Source organism: Erpetoichthys calabaricus, chromosome 12 (genome assembly GCF_900747795.2).
Source record: "Erpetoichthys calabaricus chromosome 12, fErpCal1.3, whole genome shotgun sequence".
NCBI lineage: Eukaryota > Metazoa > Chordata > Cladistia > Polypteriformes > Polypteridae > Erpetoichthys > Erpetoichthys calabaricus.
The window spans coordinates 17,153,412-17,171,801 of record NC_041405.2 but is presented as its reverse complement, the minus strand read 5'-3'; the positions used below and the strand labels follow the sequence as shown (position 1 = coordinate 17,171,801).

The window sequence follows — 18,390 nt, the reverse complement described above, 5'->3', positions numbered from 1 at the left end:
GGAGTGCCAGTCCTGCCACAAACCTCCAAGTTGTCCCCATAAGTTGGAAGACCTCGTTCCAGAGCTGGATACCCAGGACGATAAAATATGGGGTACTTGATTAATTTGCATAAACATAAACTACTGCCATTGGGTCTTTTATCTTTCCTATTTTTAATATTTTGCATAACTTTAACATAAAACTGCATTGCTCTTTCAAACAGGTTGATATTTGGAATGGATGTCATTCATTTCATTTTATGCATGTCGTAACTCTCCATAGTCAATAGAAATAAAATCATAAGCTGTTTATTTATTCATCAATAATGCATTAAACAGAAGAGCCGATGTTAACAACATTTTGCATGTTCAACTGTGTGTATAATCTATAGGCCATACAGTTAATAATCAGGCTTACTTAGAAAAGAACAAAGCAGCAATGATGAATAAGGAACACAGGTGTTTTGGATATTACAGACAAATTACTATATGGTGTTTCACAGAGAGTGATTATAATAACCCAAAAACTAACACTGACACAATTCTCATCAGGCAGTAAGAGTGTGCTGGGGTTGAAGGAAGAAAGGAAGTTTTTTTTTGTTTTGTTTTTTTACCAGTCAAAGATCAATCTCATCCAAGACCACTGGTACAGCATTTTCATCTCAACTAATTTGGATAACAATATCATGGTTTTACTGGATTACAGCTTTTACAGCACATGAATTAGGAATCAAGGTTTTACCTAACAAGGAGTACCTGGCTTGGAGGGCCAATAGAATCTAACAGGGGAGGGGCTGACCATATAAAAAGGGTGATGGTGCAGTGACCAAGGAGGAAGAAAAGAAAAAAAAAAGTCAAGGAACAGAATCAGAGGAATATTGCAAAATTTGCTGGGGAACTACGACTTCTACAGGAGAAATTGTGCATGGATGACAAATAGACCTAAAGGATTTTTTCTGCTTCATGTTTTACATGGGAGAGGGCCTGACAAGCCTGAATAAGGAAGTTCCCTATATCGAGGTATGGCTCTGCGTAACCCTTACAATATCGAACATTAAAAAAGAAGTGTGATCCTATGGATAGACTTTCAATGAACTTTCCCTTTCAGTTAAAATAATTGTTGTTTGTATGTTTTTTTTTTTCAGTGGAGTATCTTATTTTATGTTGGGGGTGCACTGCAGAGTGGGTGTTATATAAGAAATGAAAGTTACAATAATTTATTACACTTATCATCTTGTATCAGTTGGTGTGCTCTGTATTTGTTGTGGGGTTAGTAGAAAGTAGTGTTGGTCACTTGCACTCTGGATTATTTATTTTTCTCTTTAGTTGCCACTCTAGGCATCAGCAGCACATTTTATAATTGTGCCGTCTCGGGGCAAGGAAAGTTCCAGAGAAAACTCAGTAGGTGGCTGGCCCTGTGTATCTCCTTGGCAGTATATGGGGATCATTGTGCTGGGGGATTTGTTTAATAGTTCAGGACTTAGGATGTTTCAGTCTTTACAAGCTAATTTTAATTTCCCTTGTTTTACTTTCTTTTTCTACCTCCAAATCTAATCAGTACTTAGAACATGTGTAATTTCTCTAATCACTCTTCTACCAAACCATTCATTCTAATCTCTATTTTGTTCCTTTCTTCCCCCCCAAAAAAGCCTTGTGTCTGCCCCTACTCTTCACTTTGTAAAGCATCTTAACAAAACCTCTACCTGTGATTTCTCTGTGGTTCAGAGGCCTTTCTCCTCTCTCTTCGACCCTCTTATAGGACACTCTTCTCCAATGTAAGCTTTTGCTTTAGAAATACCAACTATCAGCACACCCAGTTCAGAATTCTACAAGAACAACATTTATTTATATAGCACATTTTCATACAAATAATGCAGCTCAAAGTGCTTTACATGGCGAAGAAAGAGAAAAAAAAAGATGAAATAAATAAAAATTAGAATAAAGGAACACTAATTAACATAGAATAAGAGTAAGGTCCGATAGCCAGGGAGGACAGAAAAAACAAAAAAATAAAAACTCCAGATGGCTGGAGAAAAAAATAAAATCTGCAGGGGTTCCAGGCCATGAGACCACCTAACCTCCTCTAGGCATTCTACCTAACATAAATGACCTCAATCAGTCCTCATGGTATTCAGGGTTCTCAAGGAAGAACTTGATGATGACGGTCATTTAGACTTCTGGCCTTTAATCCATCAATGTAGGGACATCACAGTGCTTTGATCAGGTGGTGGTGGTGCAGGTCGCCACACCAGAAACCCAGAAAAAGAACAGAAGAGAAAGTAGGGATTAGTATGGATTTTGGAGCCACCATGAATAATCATGATAATTAATTGAATATACAGAGCATCAGGATTAAACTAAGATGAAGCTATGAGAAAGCCATGTTAAAGTAATGTGTTTTCAGCAGTATTTTAAAGTGTTCCACTGTAGTAGCCTGGCGAATTCCTATTGGCAAGCTATTCCAGATTTTAGGTGCATAACAGCATAAGGCCGCCTCACCACTTCTTTTTAAGTTTAGCTCTTGGAATTCTAAGCAGACACTGATTTGAGGAACTAAGGTTACGATTTGGTGTGTAAGGTGTAAGACATTCCGAAATATAAGATGGAGCGAGATTATTTAAGGCTTTGTAAACTATAAACAGGATTTTAAAGTCAATTTTAAATGACACAGGTAACCAATGTAGTGTCATCAAAACTGGAGAGATGTGCTTGGATTTTCTTTTCCTAGTTAAGATTCTAGTAGCTATATTCTGCCTGAGTTGCAATCGATTTATGTCTTTTTTGGGTAGTCCTGAGTGGAGAGCGTTGCAGTAATCTAGTCGACTGAAAACAAAAGCGTGGATTAATTTCTCAGCATCTTGCAATGTTATAAGGGGTCTAACTTTTGCTATATTTCTTAAGTGAAAAAATGCTGTCCTAGCAATCTGATTAATATGTGATTTAAAATTCAGGTCAGAGTCAATAGTTACCCTTAAATTCCTTACCTCCATTTTGACTTTTAATCTTAATGCATCAAGTTAATTTCTAATAACCTCATTATATCCATTATTGCCAATCACTAAAATTTCTGTTTTCTCTTTATTTAGTTTGAGAAAATTACTACTCATCCATTCAGAAACACAAGTAAGACATTGTGTCAGTGAATCAAGAGTTGGGGTCGTCAGGCGCTATTGATAAGTATAATTGTGTGTCATCAGCATAGCTGTGGTAGCTCACATTATGCCCCGAGATAATCTGACTTAACGGAAGCATGTAAATCGAAAAGAGCAGTGGACACAGGATAGAGCCTTGTGGAACACCATATAGAATATCATGTGTCTTTGAAGTATAATTACCACAACTTACAAAGAATTTTCTACCTTCCAGGTAGGATTCAAACCAATTTAAGACACTGCCAGAGAGGCCCATCCATTGACTAAGGCGATTTCTAAGAATATTGTGATCAATGGTATTGAATGCGGCACTCAGACCTAAGAGGATGAGAACAGATAAATGGCCTCTGTCTGCATTTACCCGCAAGTCATTTACTACTTTAACGAGTGCAGTTTCTGTACTGTGATATGTTCTGAAACCCTACACAGATTTGATCCTGCTCCCTTGTAAGTGCCATCTGATGGGCTTCACCATCGAGTCTGTTGGTCAATTAAGTCTCCCCCTGGTTTGTGTGGCACTTTTCTTCACATGTTCTGGCACTGCCCTCCTGTCTTTTCCTTTTGGACCCACGTACTGTATGCTACGTACTATCTTATTTTCTTTCCTTAAATATTCCTTTGTGGCCTCAAATATTTTTTCTTTTAGACCTCTTTTTGCCTCCGCTTAAACCTCCTCCTGAATGTAAAATATTCTGTCTTGGTACCCTACCAGTCAAACTTCCTTGCTTCCTGCTGGAAGGCACCTGAGTCTGTTTCTGTAGGCAATTGGCAGGCAATTTTCTTCTATAGTTTAATACATAACCCCACAACATAATGCTACCACCACCATGCTTCACAGTGGCTGTGGTTTGTTTGCATTTCGCCAAACATAGTGCTTGGAGTCTAATCCAAAAAGGTCAATTTCCATCTCATGTGACCATTGCACCTTTTTTCACATGGCAGCAGAATCTCTCATATGTGTTTTTGCATAGAGCAAACGAGACTGAATGTGGCACTTTTTCAGAAAATGTTTTTCCTTTGTTGCCACCTGCCATACAGGGCAGCTTGGTGTAAAGCTTGAGAGATTGTTGTCACATGCACAGATTGACCAATCCCAGCCATCCAGCCTTGTAAATCCTTTGAAGCTGCCTTTGGCCTCAGTGATTAATGCCCTTATAGCTCAGTCATCCAGTTTGGATGGACAGCCTGATCTAGGCAATGTTTTGGTAGTGCCATACACCTTCCACTTTTTAATGATGCTCTGAACAGTACCGAGAGGGATAGCTAAAGTCTTTGAAATCTTCTTGTAACTGTCTCCTAACTTGTGCCTTTCTACAAATTTATCCCAGAGGCCTTTTGACAGCACTTTCCCAAACATGTTGGTTTCTTTTCCAGAACCTTCAAGAGACAGCTAGTTTTATTCTGAGGCAATCAACACCTCTACAATTGAAATCAGCTGGGACAATTATCCTAGTGTTTGACGTGGCAGCTGATTGTTCCAATCTCATTAAGTTTAGAATGACATATTCTAAGGCACTGGTGTCAAACTCCAGTCCTGGAGGGCCGCAGTGACTGCAGGTTTTCATTCTAACTGTCTTCTTCATTAATGACCAGTTTTTGCTGCTAATTAACTTCTTTCTCTTTAGTTTTAATTAACGTGACTTAGGCCCCTTAGTTGTTTCTTTTTCCTTAATTAGCAGCCAAACAATAATGAGACACAAAACGAGCCACCACATGACCAGCTCACCTATGCCCATCACACAGTATCTGAAAATAAAGAAAGGTGATGGTCTTAGTAAGACTGATCTCTCAGGTCACCAAAACATTTTGATGGTGTTCTTAGAAAAAAACAGAAACTCAACAGTTTTGGGTATGTCTGCTGTGGCAGAATGAGAGCAGCATCAAGCCATGGAATTAAATAACTGGTTTAATTAACAGCAAGAATAATCGGCTTCTAGTTAAAAAACTGGTTGGACTTTGAAATCCCAGTTTAGTTGGTCATCTGTTGGCTCGTTTCAAGTCTCATTTCTGTTTGGCTGTCATTTAATGAAGAAAGGAATAAATTCAGAGGACTGAATCCTTAAAAACAAGGCTAATAAATAAACTGACGGAAAAAAGAAGTTAATTAGCAGTGAAAACTGATCAGAGATTAGGAAAAGGATTCGAATGAAAACCTGCAGCCACTGCTGCCCTCCAGGACCGGAGTTCGACACCCCTGTTAAGGGTATGGCCACTTTACCAAACCAGGTACTTCAATCATTGACTTTAAATAATTGTCCGAAATGTTTTAGAATCCTATTTTCATATTAACAAAGAGGATTATAATTTGTACTGTGAGATTTCTTTTGAGACCCTCCCCAGTGGAACACCACGCAGAAACACGATAGCCACGTCTGTTGAGGGGTACTTGTCCATTTCTGAGGAAACCGCAGGTTTGCAGTGCCACAGAAACAATTGCAAGCTGATCGCTGCAACGTGCAAAGCACCTGTCGCCCGATGGGTGATGCGGGGAGCATTATACCTTGGCCACTGACCAGACCCCGGCCCTATCCATTTGCCATGTCTGTGTATAGTAGAGTGGTAGATCCCGCTACAATAGATAACCTTTCTGTTCCTGTTTCGAGTTAAATAAAGCTGGTTTTGATAAAGTACTGAGACTCAGCCTCATCTTTGGGGTGCAAGACAGGGACTTGCGGTCACACTACATAAAGCTAAAAAAACTTGACTTATTTTATTTTCCGGGGTGTAATGTGACAAAAGGTATAGATTTCCACAGGGTATGATGACTTTCTATAGGCACTATGTATTATGCAATACTAGGGGGCTTTGCCACCTGCTTGCCCATCCCCTAGCCGGAGTGCGCTATGCGCCAGTCACTTCGCGCTCTGCCTCTCGCGTTGTGAAGAGGGGGGCTGAACATTCGCTAAGGAGATGCAGTCGCTCCTCTGAAACCCCCTCTTAAACGGTGATACAATGGGAAACAAATTTTTTTTTTTTACCTCCTCTACGCTCGATCAGCTGGCTTGGTGCTGCTGCTGCTGCTTGTGTCGTGCTGCGTGATTTGCACATCGCGCATCGCTTCGAACATTTAAAAGCCTATACAGTAGCTGTGCTTTTGTCTCACTGCCTTGTCTCATGGGACGTTAAAGTGTCTCCAAGAAAATCACGTCTCGACCCAAGATTTTTTTTATAATAGAGAGATAACTGTTTCCATGCCTCATTTGTATTTTTGTGGCTTTGTGTTACATATAGTGTATTGGATTCACTGTCATGCTATACTTCAGTCCAAATATAAATATAAAATAAGTTCTTCAGATTTTTTTAATGGCATATTTGTGCTTTTTCACATTCATATAAGTCTGTTTGATGTGTGCAAAATTAATTTTGTTACATTACTAACATTGCTAAGTCTGTTAGACGTGCTCACTAGGTGGACTAAGTTAGTAAACAACTTTGTTCCCCTTCTCCAACATCAAGAAGCACACTGCAACTGTACTTAGTCTTGATCTTGGGCGGCTGCTAGTTTGCAGCTCTTTGGAACACTGCAACAGTGCTAAACCCTAAAGTTAGTCTTGTTACAGTAAATTATGTACTAAAACTAGATCAACATTGGAACATCCTGAGCTCCCTGTACACTGCAACTGACCCTATATGCCCAAAAGGCATATCATTTTATTACAGGAATGATGAAAAGAAAATTAAAATGAAACACCTCATTATCTAGGCCAGAAGGTTTAAGGTCCAGTCCAGAATTTAAGAGGACAGGGGTATTCCATATATGGTGGGGAAGCAAATCAAACCTTAAAGAACCTCAGCCCCACACCCTTCCAGAGTCAAACACCCAAACAATGGCAAAAAACTAAAAATGTACAAATATTTTATTTGCCAGACACTTGCAGAGTGAACAAACAGGGAGTCTCCTTGTAAACAAAGTTGTAGTCATCTCAACAGGTTCCAAAAATCCAAAATACGTCAATCCACAAAAATGTGTAAGCCATCAGCAGATTAAAAAATAAAAAAGGTCATCCCACAAAGAAAATTTATTTAAGAAAAAAGTGAAAACTAACAACTAGGGAGGCAGCAGCATCACAGTACAGAAAGTATCATCCATGTTGTCAGTTAATACTCTTCTGATGGGTAGTTACGTCTCTAACACCATCACTACGTCTTTGTCTTTTTTTCTCTTCCAGCAACTCCTGTACTGTCTTGCCAGCACGGGTCTCATAAATTAAGTTTTATAAAAGCAAATAAGCCAATCCCATAAAATAGAATCTGCAGATAGCGAGGATTTGCTGTACATGGAAACAAAGCATCCCATGCAACAAATAGCACCAGCAATATTAGTGAAAGTTTAATGATGAAAAGTGATCCAATTGTTCTCGGTTCACACCAAGGTAACTCACAGCTATCCTGCCATTTCAGACAATGGGCTGGTATTTGTAGTTCCTCAGTCATGAGTCTGTTTACATGCACAGTTAATATTCCTCGAAAATGACTCCTAATCAACAATATCAGAAACAGGAAAATGCAGCCGCACAAAACTAATGGACATTTTTTATATGCTCCTGTAATTTAACGATCTCAGTAGTGCACAGACACTCTCAATTAGGAAGATTACATGTTCCATGCTCCTTGAAAATTATCTTTATGAGTAGGGCAGGTACGTTTTATAACAACCAATTTGTGCCAATCTTTTCAGATGAATGGCTTCACTCTGCAGCTGGATATACCCTGTAAGCCAACTGGTTAATGGCCTGAAACGTTGTTTTCTTAGCACATGAGGTCATCTGGAAATTTTATGCAGCAGTTCTTATAACCAGCAGCAATCCATCCACAGGCTGTCAGATTTTTTTTATTTGTTTCAGTTGATGCTGAAGGAAAAGGGGCAAGGGGGGTTAAGTAAATTAAATCGGGCAGATAAAGAGGAGTAACCCTATCAGAAAGTTAAATACGCTGCCCTCACATGCTGCATATGGGTTCACAATGACAATATGGCTTATTTGCTAGGACTGTTTTGAGGGTTGCAAAACAACGCCTTTTTCTTTTCGGTACAGTAATATGCTTTTTCATCCTGTGTGAATTGCTCGGTGGCGTTTAAGGTCAGTAGTCCTTCTGAAAGACTTTTCACAATTCGCACAGTGGTATGGTCTTTCCCCTGTGTGAATTCTCTGATGGAGTACAAGGTGTGTCGCCTGTCTGAAAGACTTTTTACATTCAGTGCACTGATACGGTTTTTCTCCCGTGTGAATTCTCTGGTGTAGTTTAAGGTGGGCAGCCTGTCTGAATGTCTTTCCACATTCATTACACCGGTACGGTTTTTCTCCAGTATGAATTCTTTGGTGTAGCTTAAGTTGCTTAGCCCCAGTGAACGATTTTCCACATTCAGTACACTGACATACTTTTTCTCTTGTGTGTGTTTTCTGCAGGGAGTATAGTTTATTTGAGTTTAAGCTTTTATCATAAATTTGCAAGTCTACAGTAGGGATCATGTTTAGCTTTTCCAGACATGACGTTTGTATGAATCCCTTTCCTAATTTCTCCTTACCTTGTTTACTCTCACTCACATTCTCCTCCGGTTCCAGTGACAAACCATCCTGCACTGGTTCCGGATTAACTTCCTTAACTACACAAATGCTAAATACATCTTCAGGTTTACCCTCCACAGGAAGCCTCTCTTTTTTAATATTGGAATAAAGTTCCTCCTCACAGTCCTCCTGCTTGACACTAATTAACTCCTCCTCATTAGTGAAAATGGTGCCTTGTGCTGTAACTTCCTTTGAAACTTCAGGTAAACCTGCTTTAGTGTCTTCTTCTTTAATGTAAGGAGACAGTGGCTCAGGGACCTCCACTCCAGTTTTTAATGTGTCCGCAGGTCTCAGCTCCATGTCGTGCAGGCCAGCGTGAGACGTTTCGTTTACATCATACAAAGGGCTTCCACGGTGTACTGCTTGAAAAACAGAACAAAAAAACATTTAATGAGGTTTTCTTTTTAAAAAAAAAAAAAAAACACCTTTAAAATATCATCCATTACATTAAATGGGCTCTCTCGAAGAAAGGGTATCCATTCACATTCAAAACACTGATAACACATCTACAGAACTTGTTTAATTCCAAATCCACTATTTAAAACAAGTCTAAAACTTATCAGACATATGAAAATAAAAAAAAAATTACTTGTATAAGTGAAAAGCAAAGTCTAGTTGTTCCCATTTACTGAACCTACTGTTCCAATGGTTTTATATTTGCCCTTACTGTGGTTTCATTGAGACCCAGAACCTTAGGTCCCATTCACACTTTAGAAATACCAAACTATGGAAATGTAAAACGCTTGAGACTGGAAATATGATAGACATAATTTCCTGTCACCACTTTGTGGGTTGTGAGGTGTTCTAGTATTGTGACATCATTATTGTGTCTCCAGCATGTCTCCTATGACTTTAGTGCTTTTAATCCTGAACAGGAGGTGTCATCAGCAGATATTGTGCTCGTCTTATTCTGCAGCAAAGGGAGTCTAGAGGACAATTCTGGATTCCAGGACTTGTCATCGTTATCTGGAAAAGGAAGGGTGATTGCCTCTATTATAGAAACTACAGGGGGATAACACTGCTGTCAGTGCTGGGTAAGGTCCTGTGTGACTTTGACTTTAAGTAGCAGAGATAAGCATAATATGCAGTTTTATTTTCATGAAGATTCACATCAAACAAGGGCTTTTGGTAAAGCTCAAAATGTTTACATTTGTTTAGCTTTGCAAATACTCTTTAACTAATATTAATTAATGAAACATTTATAGTCGACCCTCGATATAAGACCGACCTGACATGCGAACAACTTGGTTTACGACCAAAATTTTTATTTTGTATTACAACCAACGTCTTGAGTTACGACCCGAATGCGGTCACGTGTATCCGCTTGTGCGATTGTAATCAAACAGCCAAGAGCGTTTGTAAGCGTCAGTCGGAGCCCAGATACGTGTGTTTGTGGACGTAATTTTGGTCAGTGCACTGATTTATATAATTTATTTTGATAATTGCTATCAAAATGTCCCCAAAAAATCTAGAAAAGAAGCTAAGGAAGGAAGAGAAGGTAACGAAGGTAAAGAAAGCGATCACAAGCGAAACGAAGAAGCAAATTGTGCAGAAACATGAGAGTGGCGTTCGTGTGACCGATCTCACTAATATGTATAGCATGTCGAAATCCACCATCTCGACAATTTTACAAAGAAAAGATTTGTATAAGGAAGCTAGTATTGCTAAAGGTGTTACTCAGATTAGTAAGTCACGATCAACAGTGTTAGACGAGGTAGAAAAGCTATTATTAGTGTGAATAAACGAAAGGCAGATGGCAGGTGATAGCCTATCTGAGCCTATAATTTGTGCAAAAGCTAGGGCTATATAAAGGTTAAGCCATCAACAAGTGATAGTGCTGTGGGAGGTTTGGAATGCATTATGGGTATTTCCATTATTTCTTATGGGAAAAATAGTCTTGACTTACAACCTACTTGAGTTACAATCAGCCCTCGCGAATGAATTGAGTTTGTAAGTCAAGGGTCCACTGTATATTTAGTTAAATGCTTTTAGGTTTACGTTAAATATTTAGCATAAAGGCTGAAGGTTTCAGCACTAATTACTTTCCACAAGTATTGTTAACTTTATAAACAATTTGAAAGAAGCAACTTAAAAAAAAACTAAGATGATAATGATGCAGATGTCTTTTTTTTCTCTTTGAACCCATTTTATACTTTACATTTTATACAACAGAAAATAACAAAAAATGCTAACCACCCCAAAAAAAGACAACATTAAAATGGAATTTGAGGAAAAATAAAATGGAATTCACAGGGCCCTATACTTTTTGCTGTAATGGTGCCTCCTGACGCCACCCCGCCCTCTTACCTCTCTCTGTTCCAAATAAAAATGGCTTGTTATTATCTTGTGATTTTAAGTGCAGCAAATAACCTCTTCAGTTGAGAATTGTTTATAAGCACAACTGCTCACGACATTCAGCTATCATTTGGAATAATCAATACATTTTAATTGGGAATAAATCCATTTTCATATAAGAATGGTGTGAAAGGATATGCTTTGTGTCAAACCTTTTTAATTAGGAATGTGTTTTATACTCTTACCAAAATTTACAGACCAGCATAATATTGCATTTAAGCTTAAAAATTAATTTAAGGTTATTTATGCACTCCCCAGAAATTTTTTATCTATCTCTTTATCTATAAGAAAATGCTTAGGTCTGTCTGTCTTCAATATGTTCAATCTTGCGAACTACTGAGGCTAGAATCCATCCATTTTCCAACCCGCTGAATCCGAACACAGGGTCACGGGGGTCTGCTGGAGCCAATCCCAGCCAACACAGGGCACAAGGCAGGAACCAATCCCGGGCAGGGTGCCAACCCACCGCAGGACACACACAAACACACCCACACACCAAGCACACACTAGGGCCAATTTAGAATAGCCAATCGACCTAACCAGCATGTCTTTGGACTGTGGGAGGAAACCGGAGCGCCCAGAGGAAACCCACGCAGACACGGGGAGAACATGCAAACTCCACGCAGGGAGGACCCGGGAAGCGAACCCAGGTCCCCAGGTCTCCCAACTGCGAGGCAGCAGCGCTACCCACTGCGCCACCGTGACTGAGGCTAGAATCTTGATCAAAATTTTATGACCCATACATACTGGAATAGCCAAAAATTTGAGGTAGTGGCAACCCTACTTATAGCACAGTGATTGACAAACAAAGTGGCAAGGTGAATTAAAAAAAGTGCAACAATATCTGCTAAGTGTCAAGCAGATTATGGAGGTTAATGACATGATAGAGAAAACAGGAAGAAGAAGAAGCACAGAACCATCTGCTGAGTAGGCAGGAACAACAAAGACAGAGAAATGCATGTGATCATTAGATGTGTCATGCACGGAATATACTATGCAAGAACAACAAAGGTGGAGAGATGCACACAATGGTCACACACTGTACAGGTTCGAATACACAAGGAGGTGTGAGTCCATACATGTGTAAACAACTGGAAGAGAGTTTACTGTTCTTTGTGTGTAGCCTGTTCTCTTGAGCTATGACCTGATATGTTCTGGAAATTCAAATAAATGTAAGTAGTGGAAACCTGGTAACCAGAGAGGTTTGCAGTAATTAAGTGATGATCACTTCAAGACTGTCTATTGAAAGTTTATGAAACTTAAAACAAGATCACCACATGACCATCTACTGAAAGTCTATGGTACTTAAAGCATGTTCAACACAAGCCCATCTATTGATAAGATGCCTCTACGTAACATTTTTTGGAATTTTATCTATCTATCTATCTCAGGTCACAAGCTTTTGGTCAAGCCTGAGATCAAGGTTCTAGCCCCATTAGTTCATGAGTAATTGCGTGACAGATGGACAGACCTTAGCATCATATATACATACAAGGCTGCTCTTTGTGGACTACAGCTCTGCATTTAACACTGTCATTCCATCCCAGCTCATCACTAAACTCCTGGATCTGGTGCTTAACTCTTTACTGTGCAACTGGGTACTGAACTTCCTCACCGGCAGACCTCAGCAAGTGTGTATTGGTGGAAAAACCTCCTCCATCATCACCATCAACACTGGCACCCCGCATGGCAGCATGTTGAGCCCAGTGCTTGACTATCTCTACACCCATAACTGCGTAGCTAAGTACAGTTCTAACACCATCCTCAAGTTTGCTAACGATACCACTGTAATAGGTCTGATCAGCGAGGACGATGAGACGGCCTACAGGGAGAAGGTCAGACTCTTGGCAGAATGGTGTCAGGACAACAACCTCACCCTCAACATTAGCAAAACTAAGGAGACGATTGTGGATTTCTGCAAACAGGCAACAGAGCACAGCCCCTTCTACATCGGAGGTGAGGCTGTGGAACAGGTCAGCAGCTTTAGGTTCCTCGGAGTCATCCTCGCTGATGACCTTAAATGGTCAAGTAACACTGCGGCAGTAGTCAAGAAAGCACAACAACGCCTCTACTTCCTCAGGAGACTGAGTAAGGCCCGGATGTCCCCCACAAACCCATGAAGATTCTACAGGTGTACTGTGGAATCCATCCTGGTACAGCAACTGCTCAGTTCAGGACTGCAGATCTCTGCAGTGTGTGGTGAATACAGCACAGCAGATCACAGGGACACAGCTCCCTGCAATCCATGACATCCACACTACACACTGTCTCAGGAAAGTGAACCGTATCAGGCGGGACCCCAGCCACCCTGCACTGTCACTTATCACCTTCCTCCCATCTGGGAAGCGACTAAAGTCCATTTGGGTGCGCACCTCCAGGTTCAGGAACAGTTTCTACCCAACTGCAATCAGACTCATGAACAATCAGTAACCTTGTCTCTCCTCCACTGCTAACTGCACATATACTTCTGCCACTGTTTCTATTTATTCCTAGGATTCTGGTTTTATTTATTTACTTACTGTATTTATATTTCTTTATTTATTGTGTGTTTTTTTTTTGTCTATGTTCACTGTCTGTGGGGGCACATGCAACATTTCATTGTACATGGTACTTGTGCACATGACAAAGAATTGAATTGAACATACGCACACATCTATCTATCTATCTATATATAGATATAGATATATATTTTCTATGTATATTTCATCTCATATATATATATATATATATATATATATATATATATATATATATATATATATACACACATATATACACATATATTTTAATAAAACAATTATTTCATTTTTAACTTGGTTTTTATTTTAGATCCACGTGTTTCAGAAGGTACTTATAAAATCACATTGCTTATAGTCTTAGATTGAGAAAAAGGTTCCAACTCTTTCAGGTTCCATTGTTAAACTGCAAATGTATACATTTTCACATCAGGAATGCCATCCTTATATTGGATAATTCCATCTCTAATGCCCCCATTGGATGGTGTTCAGTGGTAGGGTATATAGAGTACATTGGAAAACTGACTGTTCTGTGCCATATTAATTTTTTCTAGCAAACAAGGTTAAAGTCGTCCACTTCAAAATCATAAATTTCACCCAGCCTTTCCAGTGATTCATAATGTTAACATATCTTCAAAGTGTACTTTCTGAAGGTCAAATGCTGGATACTCAATGCCGGAACAACAAAGACAGAGAAGTACCTTTAATTAAGAACATTAACCTCTTATATATATATATATTTATATATAGAGGTATATATATATATATTTGCCCCCTTCCTGATTTCTTAGTCTTTTGCATGTTTGTCACACAAAATGTTTCTGATCATCAAACACATTTAACCATTAGTCAAATATAACACAAGTAAACACAAAATGCAGTTTTTAAATGATGGTGTTTATTATTTAGGGAGAAAAAAAATCCAAACCTACATGGCCCTGTGTGAAAAAGTAATTGCCCCCTTGTTAAAAAATAACCTAACTGTGGTGTATCACACCGGAGTTCAATTTCCGTAGCCACCCCCAGGCCTGATTACTGCCACACCTGTTTCAATCAAGAAATCACTTAAATAGGAGCTGCCTGACACAGAGAAGTAGACCAAAAGCACCTCAAAAGCTAGACATCATGCCAAGATCCAAAGAAATTCAGGAACAAATGAGAACAGAAGTAATTGAGATCTATCAGTCTGGTAAAGGTTATAAAGCCATTTCTAAAGCTTTGGGACTCCAGCGAACCACAGTGAGAGCCATTATCCACAAATGGCAAAAACATGGAACAGTGGTGAACCTTCCCAGGAGTGGCCGGCCGACCAAAATTACCCCAAGAGCGCAGAGACGACTCATCCGAGAGGTCACAAAAGACCCAGGACAACGTCTAAAGAACTGCAGGCCTCACTTGCCTCAATTAAGGTCAGTGTTCACGACTCCACCATAAGACAGAGACTGGGCAAAAACGGCCTGCATGGCAGATTTCCAAGACGCAAACCACTGTTAAGCAAAAAGAACATTAGGGCTCGTCTCAATTTTGCTAAGAAACATCTCAATGATTGCCAAGACTTTTGGGAAAATACCTTGTGGACTGATGAGTCAAAAGTTGAACTTTTTGGAAGGCAAATGTCCCGTTACATCTGGCGTAAAAGGAACACAGCATTTCAGAAAAAGAACATCATACCAACAGTAAAATATGGTGGTGGTAGTGTGATGGTCTGGGGTTGTTTTGCTGCTTCAGGACCTGGAAGGCTTGCTGTGATAGATGGAACCATGAATTCTACTGTCTACCAAAAAATCCTGAAGGAGAATGTCCGGCCATCTGTTCGTCAACTCAAGCTGAAGCGATCTTGGGTGCTGCAACAGGACAATGACCCAAAACACACCAGCAAATCCACCTCTGAATGGCTGAGGAAAAACAAAATGAAGACTTTGGAGTGGCCTAGTCAAAGTCCTGACCTGAATCCAATTGAGATGCTATGGCATGACCTTAAAAAGGCGGTTCATGCTAGAAAACCCTCAAATAAAGCTGAATTACAACAATTTTGCAAAGATGAGTGGGCCAAAATTCCTCCAGAGCGCTGTAAAAGACTCATTGCAAGTTATCACAAACGCTTGATTGCAGTTATTGCTGCTAAGGGTGGCCCAACCAGTTATTAGGTTCAGGGGGCAATTACTTTTTCACACAGGGCCATGTAGGTTTGGATTTTTTTTTCTCCCTAAATAATAAAAACCACCATTTACAAACTGCATTTTGTGTTTACTTGTGTTATATTTGACTAATGGTTAAATGTGTTTGATGATCAGAAACATTTTGTGTGACAAACATGCAAAAGAATAAGAAATCAGGAAGGGGGCAAATAGTTTTTCACACCACTGTATATATATATATATATATATATATATATATATATATATATATATATATATATATGCACCTATTCAAAAATACTTCAGAATCACATTTTTATCACTTTCTACGATGACCAAATATATGTATCCTAGTCTGTTTAAATGTACTTATTTTTTTCTGTTTATAAATCTGAAGATAAAGTGATAGAAAATATAGTAAATGCTCTTTCCTTACTTGGTAAATATTATATACGTTAAATATACTATACGTATCAGAATGTTAAGACCTTCTTATGCACTTTTCTGTATGTATAAGAAATACTAGTAAAACCACAAAGGCAATACAAATTGCAGAGATTCTTGGCTGTTTTCGTGACAGATTCTAATTTTAATTTCTGGATTCCCCTATTTACCTAATGGTTTAGCTGTTGTGACTATTGCATGTGAAGTTTACTTTTTAATGTTTGTATACTAAGTTAGCTGATCAATTGTATTACTAATGTATTATAATATTGATACAAAAACCGAGATTGAAAAATTCAAATACAGTTTAAACACACCTTGATATCTGCTCCTCTGGATCGGTTTTTCTTGTGGGTCTGGATATGACCCCGGGGATGCGGAGGGTTTGACAGAACGGCACTCCTCTCCCGAGCACTCGCTAAGCTCCGCCTCCTGTTTGTATCCGGCGAATTTATGGATGAAGCCGTGTGACGTCACTGGCGCCAGGCTCCCCACAGCCCGTTCGCTCTTACCTTCGCGATCTGTGGGTTTGCCTCTCGCTTTACAATGCGAAACTAAGTGTCCACCCAGCGATCGTGCGTGGTTGTCTATGCATCCCACGTGTGTGGCACAGCGCAGTGTTTCCACTTGTTGTTTCAAGTTTACGTTTTCCTTCTCACATTCGGACACCCTTTTTTGTAGATCTGTAAATCGTCTGAAAATAAACTCCACGAGCTCGGACAGGGCAGTCTGCGCTATCCCCTTCACCGCCTCCTCTACCATGTCGGTCACTTTAAAATAATCTAAGACTCCGAGGGCTCCATTTCCCTGCTCCTCGCTTTTCACTGCATACGAATTGCGCTCTGCTAGTCTACGCAGGACAGTCTGTGAGGTCGTCTTGGCTGCTTGCTCAATGCTGGAGACGAGCTGCTCTTTCATTTTCCTGCAGGTCACTTCTTCGTCCATGGCAGTTACAGATTCTGCACACACGCCTAACCCTGGATGCCCTCTTTTGGGTTCCCTATTTTTCGACTTCAGGTTCTTCCATGGACATATAAACAAATTCCTTAGTCATACTGCCACCTGCCGTTGTGGTGGATTTAGACTTTTTAATGAAATTTTGCTTAGTCGGCGACCCAGTTTAAATGCCGTTTTTATGTAGACAATTGGACGTATACGAACCGCACATTTCCCAATGGCTATTATAATGCCAGCTTAATTTATTTCAGAATGCACAACTTTGACAGATATAGTGCTTAGAGTTCTGACCAAAGAGTCCAGATTTTGTCTCATTTGACCAGAGAATCTTTTTCATCATGCTCCTCATGCCCGGAATCCAAGTGGTTTGTCATATGTGTGACCTCCATTTAGCCACTCTACCATAAACTTCTGATTGGTTGAGTGCTACTGAGATGGTTGTCCTTCCAACGAGTTCTCCCATCTCAGCAGATGACTTCTGAAGCTCTTTTAGAGTGACCCATTAGGCTCTTGGTCACTTCTGTGACTAAGGTCCTTCTTGCCCAGTTACTCAGTCTGCATAGACGGAGAGTCCTGGTGCTTCCAAAGTCTTCAATTTCATAATTAATGATGTCACTGTGCTCATGGGAACATGCAATGCTTTAGAAATGGTTTTATCCCCTTGCTCTTTTCTATGCCTCCTCACAATTTGATCATGGAGGTCTACAGAGAGGTCCTTGGACTTCATAGTTTGGTTTATGTCTGGAAATGCAATGTGAATTTTAGACTTTAAATAGACAAGGTACATGTGTACCTTTCTAGATGTCCAATCTATGCAGTTTGCTACAGACAAACCCCATTTACATTCTAGTCACTTGTCAAGGAGAATCAAAGCAAACAAGATTCACTTGAGCACAATATGGAGTGCCAAAGTAAAGTGTCTGAATACTAATTGTGAAAGATCCACCCAGACACAGACACTGAGGGTCACGATGTCCAAACTCACACACGTTTATTCTCCCTTTTCCAAACAGCACAAACACAGTGCACAAACCACAATATGCAGTCCTTCTTTCTTCTTCTGCCGCCTCCACTCCTCTCCTGCAAGCTCTGTCCACTGCTGCCCAACTCCGGCTCCCCGAGTGGAATGAGGCAGCCTCTTTTATACAGCATCCGGAAGTGCTCCAGGTGCTCCCCAATTAACTTCTACCACACTCTTTCAGGTGAGGCGGAAGTGCTGCATGCTCAGACTCCGGAGCTGTCCCGGCGCCCCCTGGCCGCGGCCATGTCCCCCCCACAGGGTTGA

At 40.0% G+C, this 18,390-nt stretch overlaps 1 protein-coding gene across 3 annotated transcripts; it reads right to left on the bottom strand.

Annotated features, from left to right (window-relative positions):
• Positions 1-6,944: 6,944 nt before the first annotated feature.
• On the bottom strand, positions 6,945-17,149 carry LOC114662991 (zinc finger protein 658-like). Of its 3 annotated transcripts, none has more exons than XM_028816750.2 (2): positions 16,466-17,149; positions 6,945-9,057 (listed from the first exon to the last, which is right to left on the bottom strand). In XM_028816750.2, the coding sequence occupies exons 1-2, from the start codon at positions 17,091-17,093 to the stop codon at positions 8,177-8,179; spliced, it is 1,509 nt and encodes a 502-aa protein (XP_028672583.1). In that variant the 5' UTR covers positions 17,094-17,149; the 3' UTR covers positions 6,945-8,176. The 3 variants fall into 3 exon arrangements, with proteins under 3 accessions (XP_028672583.1, XP_028672584.1, XP_051790404.1); XM_028816751.2 differs by having other exon boundaries at positions 6,945-9,054; XM_051934444.1 differs by having other exon boundaries at positions 6,946-9,041; positions 16,462-17,149.
• Between the last annotated feature and the right edge of the window lie 1,241 nt (positions 17,150-18,390).

Bases quoted from the DNA above. Each gene is read 5' to 3' on its own strand.
- LOC114662991 (XM_028816750.2), bottom strand. From the start codon at position 17,093: ATGGACGAAGAAGTGACCTGCAGGAAAATGAAAGAGCAGCTCGTCTCC. The intron at 9,058-16,465 runs GTGTGTTTAAAC...CTGTTTTTCAAG, and splicing joins CCAGAGGAGCAGATATCAAG to CAGTACACCGTGGAAGCCCT.